Source organism: Manis pentadactyla, chromosome 8, assembly GCF_030020395.1.
Source record: "Manis pentadactyla isolate mManPen7 chromosome 8, mManPen7.hap1, whole genome shotgun sequence".
In the NCBI taxonomy this organism is placed as follows: domain Eukaryota; kingdom Metazoa; phylum Chordata; class Mammalia; order Pholidota; family Manidae; genus Manis; species Manis pentadactyla.
Window position 1 is genome coordinate 7,700,366 of NC_080026.1, and position 15,450 is coordinate 7,715,815.

Here is a 15,450-nt window from a genome sequence, read left to right on the forward strand (position 1 = left end):
TTGTAATTTAAGAAACCATTTTACCTCAGTGTATGCACATATAAACAAATTATGGAAACATGTGTTTTCATTATTATTTTTTATTCATTATTCCTTAACTGTAATCTACCTTTTTCCAAATGTTAATTTTAATCAGTGTCCTGATTGACTGCATATTTATGGTCATGACTGATTTGTCAAACTGGGAGCCAGTATTGCAGTAAGTTATATAATTTTATTATACATAATCTTATGTACAGTTATATTTCATATTTAACATATTTTATTACAGTGTATGATATGACATTGTACAATTTAATATTTATATCTTATACATAATATAACATTCATGGCACATAATATAATATTTATACACATACCAAAATAATTAATTTTCCAAATAAAAGCAAATATACACCTTTTCTTTATTTTGTTTTATATACTCCAATGTCAGTGGATCAATTTTAATGTTTTTCTTCCCTTTCATTATTCTTAGTGGATTTTAAATGCCTCTATTTCCCAACATGTTCGTTAATGTGATGTAAATATTTGAGTCTTTAACTATATATTTATGTGTATGGCATCATAAGAGTGAGGTTTTATTTTAAAGTTAATTACTAATAATTAACATAATATTTCAGTGCCTTGGATTTTTTTTTATTATTGCAATTCCACACCTGATTTGTTTCAAACTCAAATGATGTTTATTCATTTCCATTCTAAAGAAAATTATTTCTTTTTCTTCCTTTCTATCCTACTTCTCTTTCTGTCACTACTTCCTTCTGTTTGACTGCATTCCTGAGGCCTTCTTTGTGCAACCTCTTAAGCTTTAATTCTGTTCTTAAAACTAGTTGACTTGGAAGGTATATACAATACTGATTCACCATAAAAACCTTGTACATGCTTATAATAAAGTTAAATCTTCCATCCTCTCTGCAATTCAGTTAATTGTTACCTGATTCCCATTGTCAAATAAATTTGATATTTTGCATCTTCATCATTTACCTAAATATATATATATAAAGACTATAATCCTGAACTTGGAGTTATTGAAAAAAATTATAGTCAAATTTCAAGGTTAATGCCATGAGACATATCCACCCAAGGAGCCTAGCTAAAGCCCTATCCTGTGGTTCAAGTGGCATATTCTTTTTTATTGTCTGGTTGATTGATTTGCTGCCAATCAGTTATCATAGACATAGTATTTCAGAGCTGACAATGTATTGTTCTCACTGTTAACGTTTATATGAATTTTTTTCTGTAGGAACACTTTGCTTGGAATTTACACCTTTGAAATACTTGTAAAACTGATTGCAAGAGGCATCTGGGCAGGATCCTTTTATTTCTTTGGAGATCCATGGGACTGGCTCGATTTCAGTGTAACTTTGTTTGAGTGAGTATTTCTTTAAGTTGCAAATAATCTTAAAACCCTGCTAAACAGATAGTTCTCATAAAGAAACACTGATGAGCCTGCAAAGATTCTGCCCATAAAGAATATTTCATAAGTCATAGCCACAGCGAGTTCTCTCAGGCAGCTCTCACTGAACTAGTCCTCAGAATATGCAATACCAAACTAAAAGAATGTTTTCTATCTAAAACAAAAAGCACTAGAGGTTGGAGTTTTGCATTAGAGATTATTTTCAGTGAGTAGAAAATCTGGAAATCTCATAATTTGTTTGTAGATTAGTATTTACCTGGGTACCTTGCACTGTAGCAACCTAATAAAATCTAATAAAACTATTTGCAAAATGGAATAGTGAGAGAAAGAAAACATGATTATACATGGTTTTAAAATAACTTTCAAAGAGTATTAAAAGCCTAAGATAAGTAGCCTAGGTTCATGTGACTTCTCAGTAATTCTAATTTAATTCCACAGGCACATAACAAGATACTCATCTCTAAACTTCATTCCAATATTTAGAATTATAAGAAATTTGAGAATTTTGAAAATTATTCCTTTAAACCAAGGTAAGAAATGGCATTGAATTCCTTTTCTTTATTTTGTTTTATGTACTCCCACATCTTCATTTGGACTCTGCTGATATTGCTTGGAGAAATACTAAATTGAACAATGTTTCAGTTTTGAAATCAATGAACTATCTGATATTTAAATTTATTTCACTCACTCTAGGAAAGCTAAGAAAAAGTATCACATTTGACTGTTCTTTATTTGAGATGGGTTCAATACTTATGATAACAAAATACAGATATCAATCAAAATATATTCTCTATTTTTTATTTATTCTCATATCTTAAATATGAACTTTTAAAATTACCCTTAGACTTTTGCAAGAGATAGCATCTAGACAGATATCTAATCTGCCTCTTCATTTCATCATTGCATCTACGAACTAGTTGAAATTAACAAAGAAGTATATAATAAAATAAATTCCCTTTTGCTCTGAATGCCTCAATCGAGTCCATTCCACATGACTGTATTCAAGGAGGTTCTGCTAAATGAGGTAGAGCTATGACCACGGAAGATGCTGAGGACTGATTTACAGCTCCCATTCCTGAAGACATCCTAGAGAAGCTCACCAAAACCTTCTAATTTGTTATTCAGAGTGAATAAGAATAGTCAGACAAGAACAACTCTATTCAGAGTGTTTTGGATGCTATGAATCAGAAGTGTTTTGAAATAATTGAACCAGTAAACCCAGGGTGATAATACAAAATAGGGAATTTTGTATTATTCCCTTTTGAAATATTTGATAATATTCCCTTTTGAAATAATTGAACCCCTGAGCAAGTGTGATAATACAAAAATAAGATCTATAGGCAACTTTTGTCCCCTTGAACAATACATATACATATAATGTGTTGGAGTCCAGGCTGGCAAAACAGCAAAAAGGTTGGGGCGTGTGGTGATAGCTGCATAACCCTGTGGATATACTGGAAACATTGAATTGTGCATATTAAACGGATGAGTTGTATGGTTTCTGAGTTATATCTCAGTAAAGCTGTTTAATAAAAATGGTCTGTGGCATGGGAGCTTTGCCAAAACCAGTGCAGAAACCAGCAGTGAGAATTACCCTGGCAAGAATTTCCACAGTAAGAGAGTAAGAGCTCTCTTAGTGCCCTCTGAAAGTGACTAGATCATAAAATTGCATCATCTGCATCTTCATCTTAGGACCACAGGTAAGGATTGTAGAAGAAATCAGGTAAATCCAGGTTAACACAAGGGGATACACTCACTACAGGTGGGAGCACACTGGCTGGTAGAAACTGCTCTTGCTTTTCAAGGGAGAAAATCAAGACACATACCAGCAACATAAAACTATTTTCCAATACAAAAGAGAAAAGTCATACTACTTAAGAAAATGAGAATAATCCTCATTTTTCCTTTAAAAAAATGTGCTATAAGGAATAGAGACAAGCATAAGAAATCATGTTTTGTAGTCCCAGTAGAAGAAAACCTAGACTCTCGTGAACAGAAGACAAAAATGAGATAATAAAATAGACAAAAACACCTTTAACTGATAAAAATTACAGTATCCTTCATGGATATTTGATGGTAATAGAAGCAATAAAGTATTATCTGTATAGTGTCATGGTATAGTACGTAAAACCACTGGTGTAAAGAAGAAAAGTTCTATATTAATACAGTAGAACCAAAAATGGGATTGATTTAATGAAGGAGAGAATGAAGTTCTACGATATGGATAATTGATGATCCTAGAAAAGAAACCAGAATAAATGTAAAGACAAAAACTCAAAAACACAATAGAATTTTTTATCTTTAGAAAGACCTTATTCACAAATGGAAGAGGCTTGTCTTAGACAAAAAAACTAAAAGATATCATTAGACATATAACAACATTTTTAAACTTTAAAGTATTAAAGAATAAATATTATAAAAACTCTACAAGCAAAAACAAGTAAAGAAAAAGTGGCCTGGGAAAGGCAATCCTTAGACCTCTTGATAACATTAAACATGAGTAGCAGTGGAGTTTCAGAGCTTGGAGGGCTTGTAGGCAAGGAGGTTTTGGCACCAGAATTCTACTCCTGTCTGTCATCCATATGTGAAGTCAACAGAAAGATAGTCTAAGTCATGCAAGAGTTCTGAATTCACATGTGTATCCTTAATATCTGCTGAAAAACAGAAGTAGAAGAATAAAATACTCAACAGTGACAAGATTTAGTACCAAAAGTAATCACAGCGAACTCTGAAATCCTTCCAACAGAGAATGACTGCCAGATTATTGCTGTTCTTGGGTTGCACAACATAATCCAAATATTATTAATCAGAAGTTATAGCATGAATATCTGTGGTCATTCTTGAACTAGAGATAGTTTGTGTTTTAGAAAACTTTGAGATAGACACCATTATAAAATCTGGTGATTCTGACATTAAAATCTAAATTAACTTGGATGAATTCTCATCATCCTTCCACCCACATTCCTGCTTGACAACTACCAGCTGTAGTCGAGGAGCAGCTGCCCCTTTAAGTCATTCATATTCGTCCAAGTCCCCTCCATTCCCTATTTGCATGAATTTATATTTCCTGAGAGGCTTTTGTAACAATTTGAATGAATGTTACCTTTCCTTATAAATCATTAAAGATAATATACAATGCAAAATACATAAAATTCAACAATTATAATTAGGTCAAAAATCCTAAATATATTAACAAAAACTGAAAAGTGGGTAAAGAGAAATATGAGAAAATAAATCCAATTATTTCCTTATCTTATACGGTGAGACTATAGTGGCTACAGTTTTATTTCTGATGTAGAGAGTACATGTTTGTTCAAAATAAGAACCTAAGTTTGATACAGGTTCTTAAAACAGATATATTTTATCTAAAATACAAAAGGAAAAATAAAGTTAATTTAGAAAAGATAGGACATATCATGACAGGAAGATAAAAATTTAAAAAAAAAGCAACATGGTAAAAGCATAACCAAAACTAAAACCAATTTATGAAAATAAATACAATTGGGTTAAATTATTTTGTTGAGATATGGAAACTTTACTATTAAATCAGAAACAGATGAAACTCCACAAAAGATACACCTGAAGCATAATAAAAATTTTAAAGTAAAAAGAAGAGGAAACTTACACCAGGAAATTAATCAAAATTGACATATAGCTCAGACCTTTGAATGGTAGATAACAATGAAAATTATTAATTTTGTTCTGTAAAATTTGATTTTTTTATCTTTAAACAAAAATGTCATCACTAAAATTAGAGTTCCACAAGAAACTTGGTCATACATATTCACACACACACACATGCCAACACACACACAGATACTCTTATTTAAGAATTGCTTTTCTTAAAAATAATTCCAATAAAACAATATGGAAAACATTTTTTTCAGTAGGAACATATGCAAAGTACTCATGACAATTGCCAAATAAAAAGTACAGTGCAAATATACATATTTTAGAAGCTTACTATGGTAATCACGGAAATTACATTAAAGTGATCCTGTTTTTCTTCTAATAAGTTGGCAAAATTTTTTTTAAATGTCCCACCTTTAGTGCAAGCTGGGAATATATTTAATAGTCTTTGGTTTATACAATGGTTCTTCTCTCAAAAACAAATGGAACATATGTGTCTGTACTTAAATGTGGGCATATATTTGATACAGAAATTCCATTTCTAATGTAACACTTAAAAAAGACTCACATATAGCAAAAAAAAAAAAGCAATAGTATATTCCAAGTGGCAAAAATAGGCTGTGAATATGTATTCCAATATGACAGCAACTACAATTGTGTATTTAAGGCAGATATCAATCATATTTCCTTAAACACAGAATAACGTTATTTCAACCCTATTTTATTATACTCAAGAAGTCCAGTCATCTGAGGAGGTCATTTAAGAAATAAAGATTTTCAGTTCTCACAATAATATATGAAATATATATTAGCCCCATTTTTAAGAAAAAACAAAAGCAAAGAAATGTTAATAGCTTGCTCAATGTATATTCTTAATCATTGTTGAGCTGAGCAGTTACTAGAATCCTTAATATAAACAGACCAACAAATAAGAAAGCAAGGGAAAAAGAGAAGGAAGGCAGGAAGGTTAATAGTTTCATTTATGAAGTACAATTGCATTATTTTGGTTTTTGTTTACTATCCTTTCAGAATTTAGCCTGTTTTACTTAATAATTAGAAAAATAAATGTCCTTTAAGAAAGCCAGCTCTGAGGCTGAGTTCTTGATTCCGAAGTATTCTGATACGAACAGAGCCTACATACATCACAGCTGTGTGTGATTCTCATTTCCAATCATTAAAATTTTTAAACATTTTATGTAATCAGCTCAAAATGTGAGTTCTTAAAAACTTAAAGAGTAGTTTAGAATTCTGCTATTTTGAACTATTTCTTGTTTCAACAACATTTGTAACCCATTTTGATTTACAACTGTACACCTTTACTTACACTTACAAACAATTGTGATTGGTATGAAAACCGGTAACCAAGGGAGAAAGCCTGTTCTTTATGTAGTAAAGAAAAACAAATAACTGATTTTAAAATATTGTCTGAATTATTTTGTGAGATGTAATTATCAATAACAAAGAAACCTCAGAGAATGGATTTTTATTCGTTGTATTTAGTAGACCTAGATAATGATGAATTTGATTACAAAACACACAGCTATTGATTTTGATAAGAGTATTTGCCATGGGAGCAGTTTGCTAATACTACTGCACTTCAGTTTTATTTTATCAAAAACAAACCTTCCTCTTTTCAGGCATGAAGTCTTTTGCAGGGATCCTGATCCACTGCTTGAGGAAACTGACTGGTGTCACTATCCTAACTCTGTTTTTTCTGAGCGTATTTTCTCTAATTGGAATGGGACTCTTCATGGGCAACCTGAAGCACAAATGTTTGCGATGGCCCCAAGAAAATGAGACTGAAGCCCTGCACAACAGAACTGGGAACCCATATTACATTCGAGGTAAGAATCACTTGCCACCTATGTCCAAAAAATGGAAACTTTTTTTTTTAACAAAAGTGCAGTCTTCATAGAAATGTCAAACACTCAACTTCAGAACAAACTTCAATGTAAATGTAATTATGCTCAAGCACAGGTATCCCTTGCTTTTCCAAAGTTCACGTTACACCACTTCACTTTTATGAAAGACCTACCTGTTTTCACTAACTGAAGGAAACCCAAAGAGGATTTTTGCTTTTAGGGAAAAGGTGAAAAGCAGAAATAGTGTTCAGCATTTGTGTTGTAGTGAGCTGTTACAGAGGCGGCGAGTAGCAGAGCGGCCACACCAAACTCCTTCCCCAGAACCACGCTCAGCACCTCAGCCCCGGGCCACCAGAGCTTTGAACTGTGTGTGTGAGCATCTGTGCTTTGTCTCGATTTACTTTTGGTGTCTGTTAGCAAGATGTGTCCTACTATTGGAAAAGCCTAAGAGAGGCCATTTTTGGGGTGTGGGAATGTTCAGAAAAATTTCCTATGTAAGTTAATGAAAATTATTTATTTGCTTTACACAATTCTGTTTATGAAAGTTTTCATAGGAACAGTGTACTTCAGGATAGTGGAGGAAACCTGAAATAATTTGGATCTGTTTCACTTATCTGAATCTCAAGATTCCAATCTCCAGAGAGTTAAATCAGGGACTCCTAAATTTGGAATTGCTCAATTTTGCAAATCCTTTAAAAGTAAAAAAAAATGACCAAAATCTTATTTGCAGTTTTATCACGGTAGGATCCTTATAATCTTTCTTCAATTAATTTATTCATTTGAAATAAAAATGTAAGTTAACTCATTAGAAACTTTGAGATGATCTTATAAAATAAATGTGTACATTATAGATATCTTACTGGGTTTCAGTTACTGCTGTTCTTTTTAAATGCTTTGTGTTATACCTTGGTAAATGGAATATTTTAGGTTAATAGAACTAATAGCTTATATATAAGTGGTTCACATGATCATGTATCTTCACTATAAATCCAAAGGGAACATGATAAAACCTGTTAGAAACAGAAGCTCAGAGAAATTCAAAGTGAATGTTCTAGCATTCTGTAACTTCTCAATGGTAAATCTAGGATTCTAACCAACTTCAGTCTGGCATTAAAGCCCACTCCCTTTTCAAGAAAGGTTTCGCTTTCTTACTGGATTTCTTCTCTCATGTTAAAATTATCAGGTCCTTTGTAATGGTATTTAGAAAAAAATAAAAGTGTATTTTTCAAATAATAAAAATGAAGTGTTCCTACATCTTATGTAGTCCTTCTACATTAATTTTATTTCTACTTTAGACTTAATTAGTTCTAAAATCTTAATAGATTTTACTCTTTGGTTTATCCCATAATATAATTATGATGTAAATAATACAAAATTATTACTATATGAGTTTGTGAATGTTTCCTATTATACGTGTCTGTTTCATGGTCCTAATCCTAAATTGTGAGATGAATCTTAAATCTTAGATTCCAATTGAAACACCCTTTGGGTTTTTTTGATATTGTAACAAAAATATGCTGATTACTTAAAAAATAACAAAAAACTTAAAGAATTTTTGCTGCTTCACCTGATATCACTAAGAAAACAGTGCAGATTCTTTTCATCTTTGTAAAATATGATATTACAAAGAAATCACTTTTTAAAGATTACCACTTTAAAATTTGTCCAATTCTAGTCATTCCATTTCCTCAAATAACATGTTAGGAATTTTTTAAAATATTATATTTGTAAAACATTATTTAACCTAATTGCCATGTCATAGCCCTTGTTTTTAGAAGAATATGTGGGGCCACCCAGTTTTGTTAATGTCAGATTTCATTTGGTTTTTGACTGCCATTCAAGAGGTTTGATTAATGATTCCTCATTATTTATGATTTAAAAATTCTTCTTCAATCATTTTAGGTGACAAATTTAAGTAATACTATTTCAGACTGGGGTAATTCAATTACACACACACACACTCAGGACTGATCTTATGAATTTAATCTCTGTAATTTGAATTCAGACCCTAAAAACCAATACATGCAAAAGATAAGCACACATGTTCCTAACCCTGGTAACTGATATCCATAAATACACAATTTACATTTTTATTGACAGCAGGAAAGAATATCTGAATAATTTCTAAGGTCCGTGACTCAGAATAACTTGGATTGTGGTTGACATTAGGTGACATCAGGGCAAATAACTGGAGCTGGATACTCAGTATAGAAAAACAAGTTTCAAAGTGGGAAGAGAAGGAAATTAAATCCAGAGAGAGATAGATCATCAGGAACAAACCCTGGATGTAAAGGTCCTCAACTTTCAAACTGGGAATTTTTCCTTCAGGGGCCTGGTTATATTCATACTTGCCTGGTTATATTCATTTTCCTAAACTCTGATTCTGATAGGGATAGTCCTCTTTCTGTGCTGAGCTTTTTCACTTTTGGAACAGTGAGGTACATGTTTTGCCAAAGCTCTTTTGGCCTGTGCATCAGATGCTGGGACAGCCTCCTAGATAAAAAAGACCACTGTAGAGATGTATATTCTTCTTCCGTGCAGATTTCAGTGGATTTCAGATATGTTCTTCACTCAAGGTTAGATATAGAATATCATTTCTTTCCTATTTTTCAGAAACAGAAAGTTTTTACTATTTGGAAGGAGAAAGATATGCTCTCCTTTGTGGCAACAGAACAGATGCTGGGTGAGTGGCATTAATGTTTTCATCTGTCAAGTCAGTATCATGAAGCAATAGCATTTATTGAATAATGATTGCTTTTACTGGTGATCACAGTTGGATTATATTATCTCATTTTATCATCCAAACTATGCTGAGAAGTATATAATGTGGAATACTATTAATCTGATTTTACAGAAGAACACAATATGGGGTATTTAAATGATTTATTCAAGGTCAAGAAGTTAGTAAATGGCAAAGCTGGGGCTTAAACAGGATCTGGTTTTCTGTTTTCGTGTGCCCCAAAGCTATGGGAATTAGCAAGAAAGACTATATATGTTTTGTTTGGCCCTCAGCCTTGAAGTAGAGACATGCTGTCATTTCACTTAAGGCATGCAAATTTTTCATGACTATAATTTACATTAATAAAAATTTTATTGTTTTTAAAAACAGTACTTATAACTATTTAGATGACAAAACTTTAAGTCTTATTTTCCTATAATTTCAGATGAAGAATGTAGAAGTAGAGTACTTTTCAAGAGTGATATAACTCACGTAATTCCTTATGTTGCTTTCCTCAGCTGGGGTGCCGTGACACCCACCATAGGCTCGGCCCTTTCTTAGGCTCTGGGACCCAGATCTACATAAGGCTCATGTCGCCTCATGTCGGAAAGGACATTAGCTTTGTAGTTTAGTTGTATTCACATGATTTAGACGTTTTGTTGCTTGCTCAGCTCTTTGCCCAGCTATCGCTGGGCTTCCATTCTATTCTCAAATCCAAATTGTGAATCTATCTCATTGTGTCTGTCCCATCCCACTTCAGCAATTCCTTCTGATGGACATCCTAAACTCAAGTATGGCCCAAAAGGCTTACTGAAGATACCTGGTCAAGGATAGATCGCAATTGTACATTATTTCAAGGCCAGGAGAGAAAGCCATTCGATGTTTCATGTGTAGCCATCATAGCTTGCTATGTGGTAAACTATCCCTAAAGTTAGTGCCTTCAGATAAGAACAAAAATTCATTTGTCCAGATTCTCTGGGTAAGCAATTCAGTGAGCCTCAATGCACAAGTGCTTTGGAAACGTCTGTGTGCATCACATTTGTTAATCATTAATAGATGTTCAAAACAAGTCACATGGCCAAAGCCAGAATACTGTGGGAGGGAACTACACAAGACTGTGGATAGAGGGAAGCACAATTTATTGGGCCACTGTAGTAATAATCAGCCACAATACCCAAGCCCCCAGTACAGGAAAATATGAAGATTCCATGCAAGGAAATGAAATAAATATTTAATCTGATCTTTCTACTGAAGTGTAAGTTCTGCTTATAAATTATTTATGTGATAAATGTTTTCTCACCCTTAAATAATAGGATCTAAACATTTGAGATGAGATCTTTTGAAAATTAAACCCTCAACTACTGCAGTTTGATTTATGTTGTGTCGTTTTCCATCTGTTATACTTTCACATTGATATTGGGTAGTAAAGGAATCTTTAACAAAGGCTTGGCAGAAAACCATTTGTGAGACCCTTTTTCCTTTTATCTTAATTAACACTGTTCACTTATATCTACTTAAAATCTAATTCATTTGCAACTTTTTCACTGGAAATTGTTTGGGAGAAGATGAATTACTTCCTATGGGAAAGGGAGCCCTTTATAATTCATAGACCGATGTTCTATATTTATGATTTAGCCATAATCTGAAAGTTACCTAAGACTAGTAGTTTTTCTTTTCTTTGTCTTTTTTAGTCAGTGTCCTGAAGGATACGTGTGTGTAAAAGCTGGCACCAATCCTGATGATGGCTACACAAGTTTTGACAGTTTTGGCTGGGCCTTACTTGCCCTGTTCCGGTTAATGACGCAGGATTACCCCGAAGCACTTTATCACCAGGTAAGAACAGAATCTGCACTGCACATGGGAATGGTGTCATGTTCCTTCCTATAAAATAATGATCAAGTGTCACATAGTTTATTAATTTTTTATGTGGAGAGGAATTTGAGGACGGAAGAGAACCAGAATGATTGAATGTCAAACTATGTGCTAACACAATGCCCAAGTCTATGTTCTTACATGTATCTCCTTTGATCTTTGAAACAACCCTGCAAGGACCTATAGGATCCTACAATCCTGTAACATCCACTTTCTCATAAGAAGACACTAAGATCAAAGTCATTGAGTAAGCTACCCAAAGTTACAACCTATGTATCTGCCAGAGATTTCTGTTCTGCTCTGTGATATCATACATGCAATACTAACTAAAGAACATTCCTAGGTATCAATTCTTTAGCCAAGAAATTTGAACCCATGAGATTACCATGTACTAAGCAATTATTTATAGAATATCTACAATGTACTATTTCTTTTTAATTCTTCTCTTTCTTCTCTGTCCCTTTTCATATTCAATCATGTTCCAGTTACAGTAATATAAACTTGACATCTAAATTCTGAGAATGTGTCTATAACCAGTGATTTGTGTACCATAGTTTCTTAGAAAGATGGAATATGCATTAGAATGGAGACTGAGTTTTTCTTCTAAGAGAAGTTCCATCACAGAACATGTAATGTTATTTTAGCAGCATAGTTAATATCAAAGTATATTAGATTAAAAAAATAAATTCCAAAAATATTTACAGTTGAAGAACATTCTTCTTTTCAATATACATACACTATACTTTTATGATTGGATAGATAAGTTACAGTGCACACATGCATGTGTGCATGTGTGTGTGTATAAGCCATTAAAAATGACAGTATAATGTAACATTTTAGCATAAAGATTCATTACATTAAATGAAAAATAAATCAAACATACATGTAGTAAAATTATATTTCTAGTAAAAGTATTACATGAAAATATTAAAGTGACATTTTTATTTATGTAAACTATATTTTTGTAGTTTGGTAAGATTATTATTCATACTGTTATTTCCCAAACTTGTTGACAAGTGTCAGTGCCTCCTCCACAACACCAGGAACTTCTTAGTGCTAGAGTAATTTATCATGTATTGTCCTTCTAAAATCTTTCAGTAGTTTCCAAATTCCTATGGGATGAAGTTCAGAGTCCATATGCATGCTGCATAGTGCCCTTTAAGATCTTGATCTGCACACTTTTCCAGATTTATCTCCTAAGTTTCTCAATATATACTCTCTGCTTTGAGTATAAAAAAGATTTGCTGTTTCCTAAAGGTGCTTTTCCCAAAATTTCTTTCAATGTATGTTGTACCCTCTGCCAAAATTCAAGTTTCTTTATATCTGTCTTCAATATCATGCCTCAGATTCATCCTTTAAAGCCAGATTTCTTCTTTGAGCTTTTCCCCAAACACTTAAATGTCAAAGTTAGACATTTTCTACACCAAATTTCATGGTACCATATAATTGCCTCTGATAGCCATTGTTTTAACTACTTATCCAGTATTTCTTCCCACTAAGAGATATAGTACCTAAAAGAAAGTATTTTGTCTTATGTTAATATTTGTGTTCTCAACATCTAAAACATAGAAATACTTAATGAAATTTTAATAAAAAAATATTTATGGACTGAGTCAGCTCATATAACAGTAAATGTCTTGCCTTTTAAAAAATTGCCCTCAAAGTGTGTTAGCTAATTTTCTTGTTAGCATTGATTTGAAGGAAATCCTTTCACACTACTACTTAGATCAGAAATTAGTCTTAGAGTGTCCTGGTATTGGAATCTATACAGAACCTTCCTCATTATTGCACTCTGATTTTATTAACTAGTGTAGGTAAGGTTTGCTTTGACTTGGACTGGATTTGTACTCTGAGCATTGTGCAAAACTGAACTGACTATGACCAAGAAAATTCAGCATTTATTCCCAAAGAATACAGTTCATGTTTTGGAGAATATCATTTTCCATTCTTTAACAGATATTTATTTGATTCAAGTGTTCTTTGATACACCTGGATACATAAATGAACAGAACAAAATGTCAGTCCACATAGAACATTACGGAGTAGAGTTAGATTTAACAATAGTTCATTCTTACTGCACACTTGCCATGAGTTAAGATCTTCACATGCATTGTTTTACTTGATGTTCATAACTCTGATATGGGAGCTGTAATTAGCCCCAACTTAGTACTAAAATAGAACTAGAATTTGTACACTTTTCCATCCTAGTAAGAGTGTATACTTGTATCCTTCACCAGCTTCATATGGTGGAAAGAACGAAAGTTTTGGATTCAGTCATTCCTCCATAACTGTGAGATCTCTGACAAGTCATTTTGCCTGTCTAATTTTCATCTCTCTTTTGTGTGTTGGAAATAATAGTAAATACCACATAAAGATATTGCACAGAATTAATGAGATAAACATAAAGCTTTTATTAATGTGCATGGCCTGCAGTACACTCTGTAATATCTATTAGTGAGTCCCAAATGTACTACTGTAATTGACAGCTAGTTCAGTGGGAAAAACATTTGACCAAATCCTAAATACTTGAGATAGTAGGGTTTATTAAATGTAATTTTAAAGACAAACATAGATTAAGAAATTATTTCTGACTGAATGTTAGAACTTCCTATTGATCTGTGAACATTCTTAATTCTATAATATCGACACGGTGTTCTCTCTGAATAATATTTACCTGTTGACTCAAATGGATGCTTAAAAATTAAAACTATTCCCATCTGTTTTTCTTCAGATTTGTTCATATACTTTTAATGAATGAGGATATATCACTGGAGCATATTTTGAATTTGTGATGTCTACTTACAATTTTCTAAATTTTCAGATTTTCAAATTTTCTGATATATCTTAGTTACTATGAAACAAAAAGTAGTCAAATGTTTGGAAATCTAAAATTTTGTATTTTTCTATCCATAAATAATTTCATGTAAATGAATATGACTTTCCAATGAGATTTGTTTATAGATTCTTCACCAAAGTAAGTAATCTAGCAGATACAGAAATATTCCTGTTCCTAGTGCTTTGAATGGACCTGATTTTGTATCTTTTTGTGATTTTTCCATAAAGTAATGATCAGAAGAAAGTCATCTCCAGTCATGACTCTATTAAACTTCATATACTTAAAGATCCTACTGTAAAGTAAATAATTTTTCATATTCAGGTTGTCCAGCTTTTGTTATTGAGAGATGACAGGTTTTTTTTCCTGGCAATGTATTTTTCTATTAATGAAGACCTAAAAGTCAAATGCTCCCCTTAAATTAATTAAATTACTGAATTCTTCATTTGGCTCTGTACCTTATATATGTATTTAAAGTTGAAGAGCTTTCTCTTATTTCTCCAGATAAAAACAGTACTTAAACTGTCTTGTATTATATTCTACTTATAGCTAAACTATTTTCATAACAAAATTTCATTTTTCATATAAAAATAGGTTACAGGAAGACTATTCACATTTCTCCCTTTTGTCCTGTTTACCACTGCTCCTTAGATCCTTTATGCTTCTGGGAAGGTCTACATGGTATTTTTTGTCGTGACAAGTTTTTGGTTTGCCTTTTGTATGGTGAGTTTGTTCTTGGGCATAATCGCTATGTCCTATGAAGAAGAAAAGCAGATAACTGCTGAAAATGCTAAGAAGACTGAACCAAAATTTCAGCAGACTTCAAAAGAACTTCAAGAAGGAAATGGAGCAACTGAGGTATACATTTTTTTAGTGCTTCTTAGGATCACAGAAGTTGAGTTACCTCTGTAGGTCTTAGATTACACTGCCTCTTACTAGAGGCTTGATGTCTGTGTGTAGCACATGATAAGATCAGAAGTGGTTTTGATAAGAAGGCTTGCTTTTGCTCTATAACATTCTTTGCTGAGTGCACGGAGTTAAGAGTGACTAACATCTTAGATTTCTTTAATATATGCAATTTTTTGTTCTAAAATGTATATAACTATTGTAGATAAAC

At 32.4% G+C, this 15,450-nt stretch overlaps 1 protein-coding gene across 5 annotated transcripts in view; it reads left to right on the plus strand.

Annotated features, from left to right (window-relative positions):
• Positions 1 to 15,450, plus strand: part of SCN7A (sodium voltage-gated channel alpha subunit 7) — a 75,337-nt gene that overhangs the window by 18,693 nt on the left and 41,194 nt on the right. For all 5 annotated transcript variants that reach the window (XM_057505457.1, XM_057505459.1, XM_057505460.1 and 2 more), the window contains exons 4-10: positions 109 to 199; positions 1,244 to 1,372; positions 1,856 to 1,947; positions 6,685 to 6,891; positions 9,523 to 9,592; positions 11,320 to 11,461; positions 14,985 to 15,191. In XM_057505457.1, the coding sequence (XP_057361440.1) occupies positions 109 to 199; positions 1,244 to 1,372; positions 1,856 to 1,947; positions 6,685 to 6,891; positions 9,523 to 9,592; positions 11,320 to 11,461; positions 14,985 to 15,191 (938 nt within the window). The remainder of the gene's footprint in view (positions 1 to 108; positions 200 to 1,243; positions 1,373 to 1,855; positions 1,948 to 6,684; positions 6,892 to 9,522; positions 9,593 to 11,319; positions 11,462 to 14,984; positions 15,192 to 15,450) is intronic.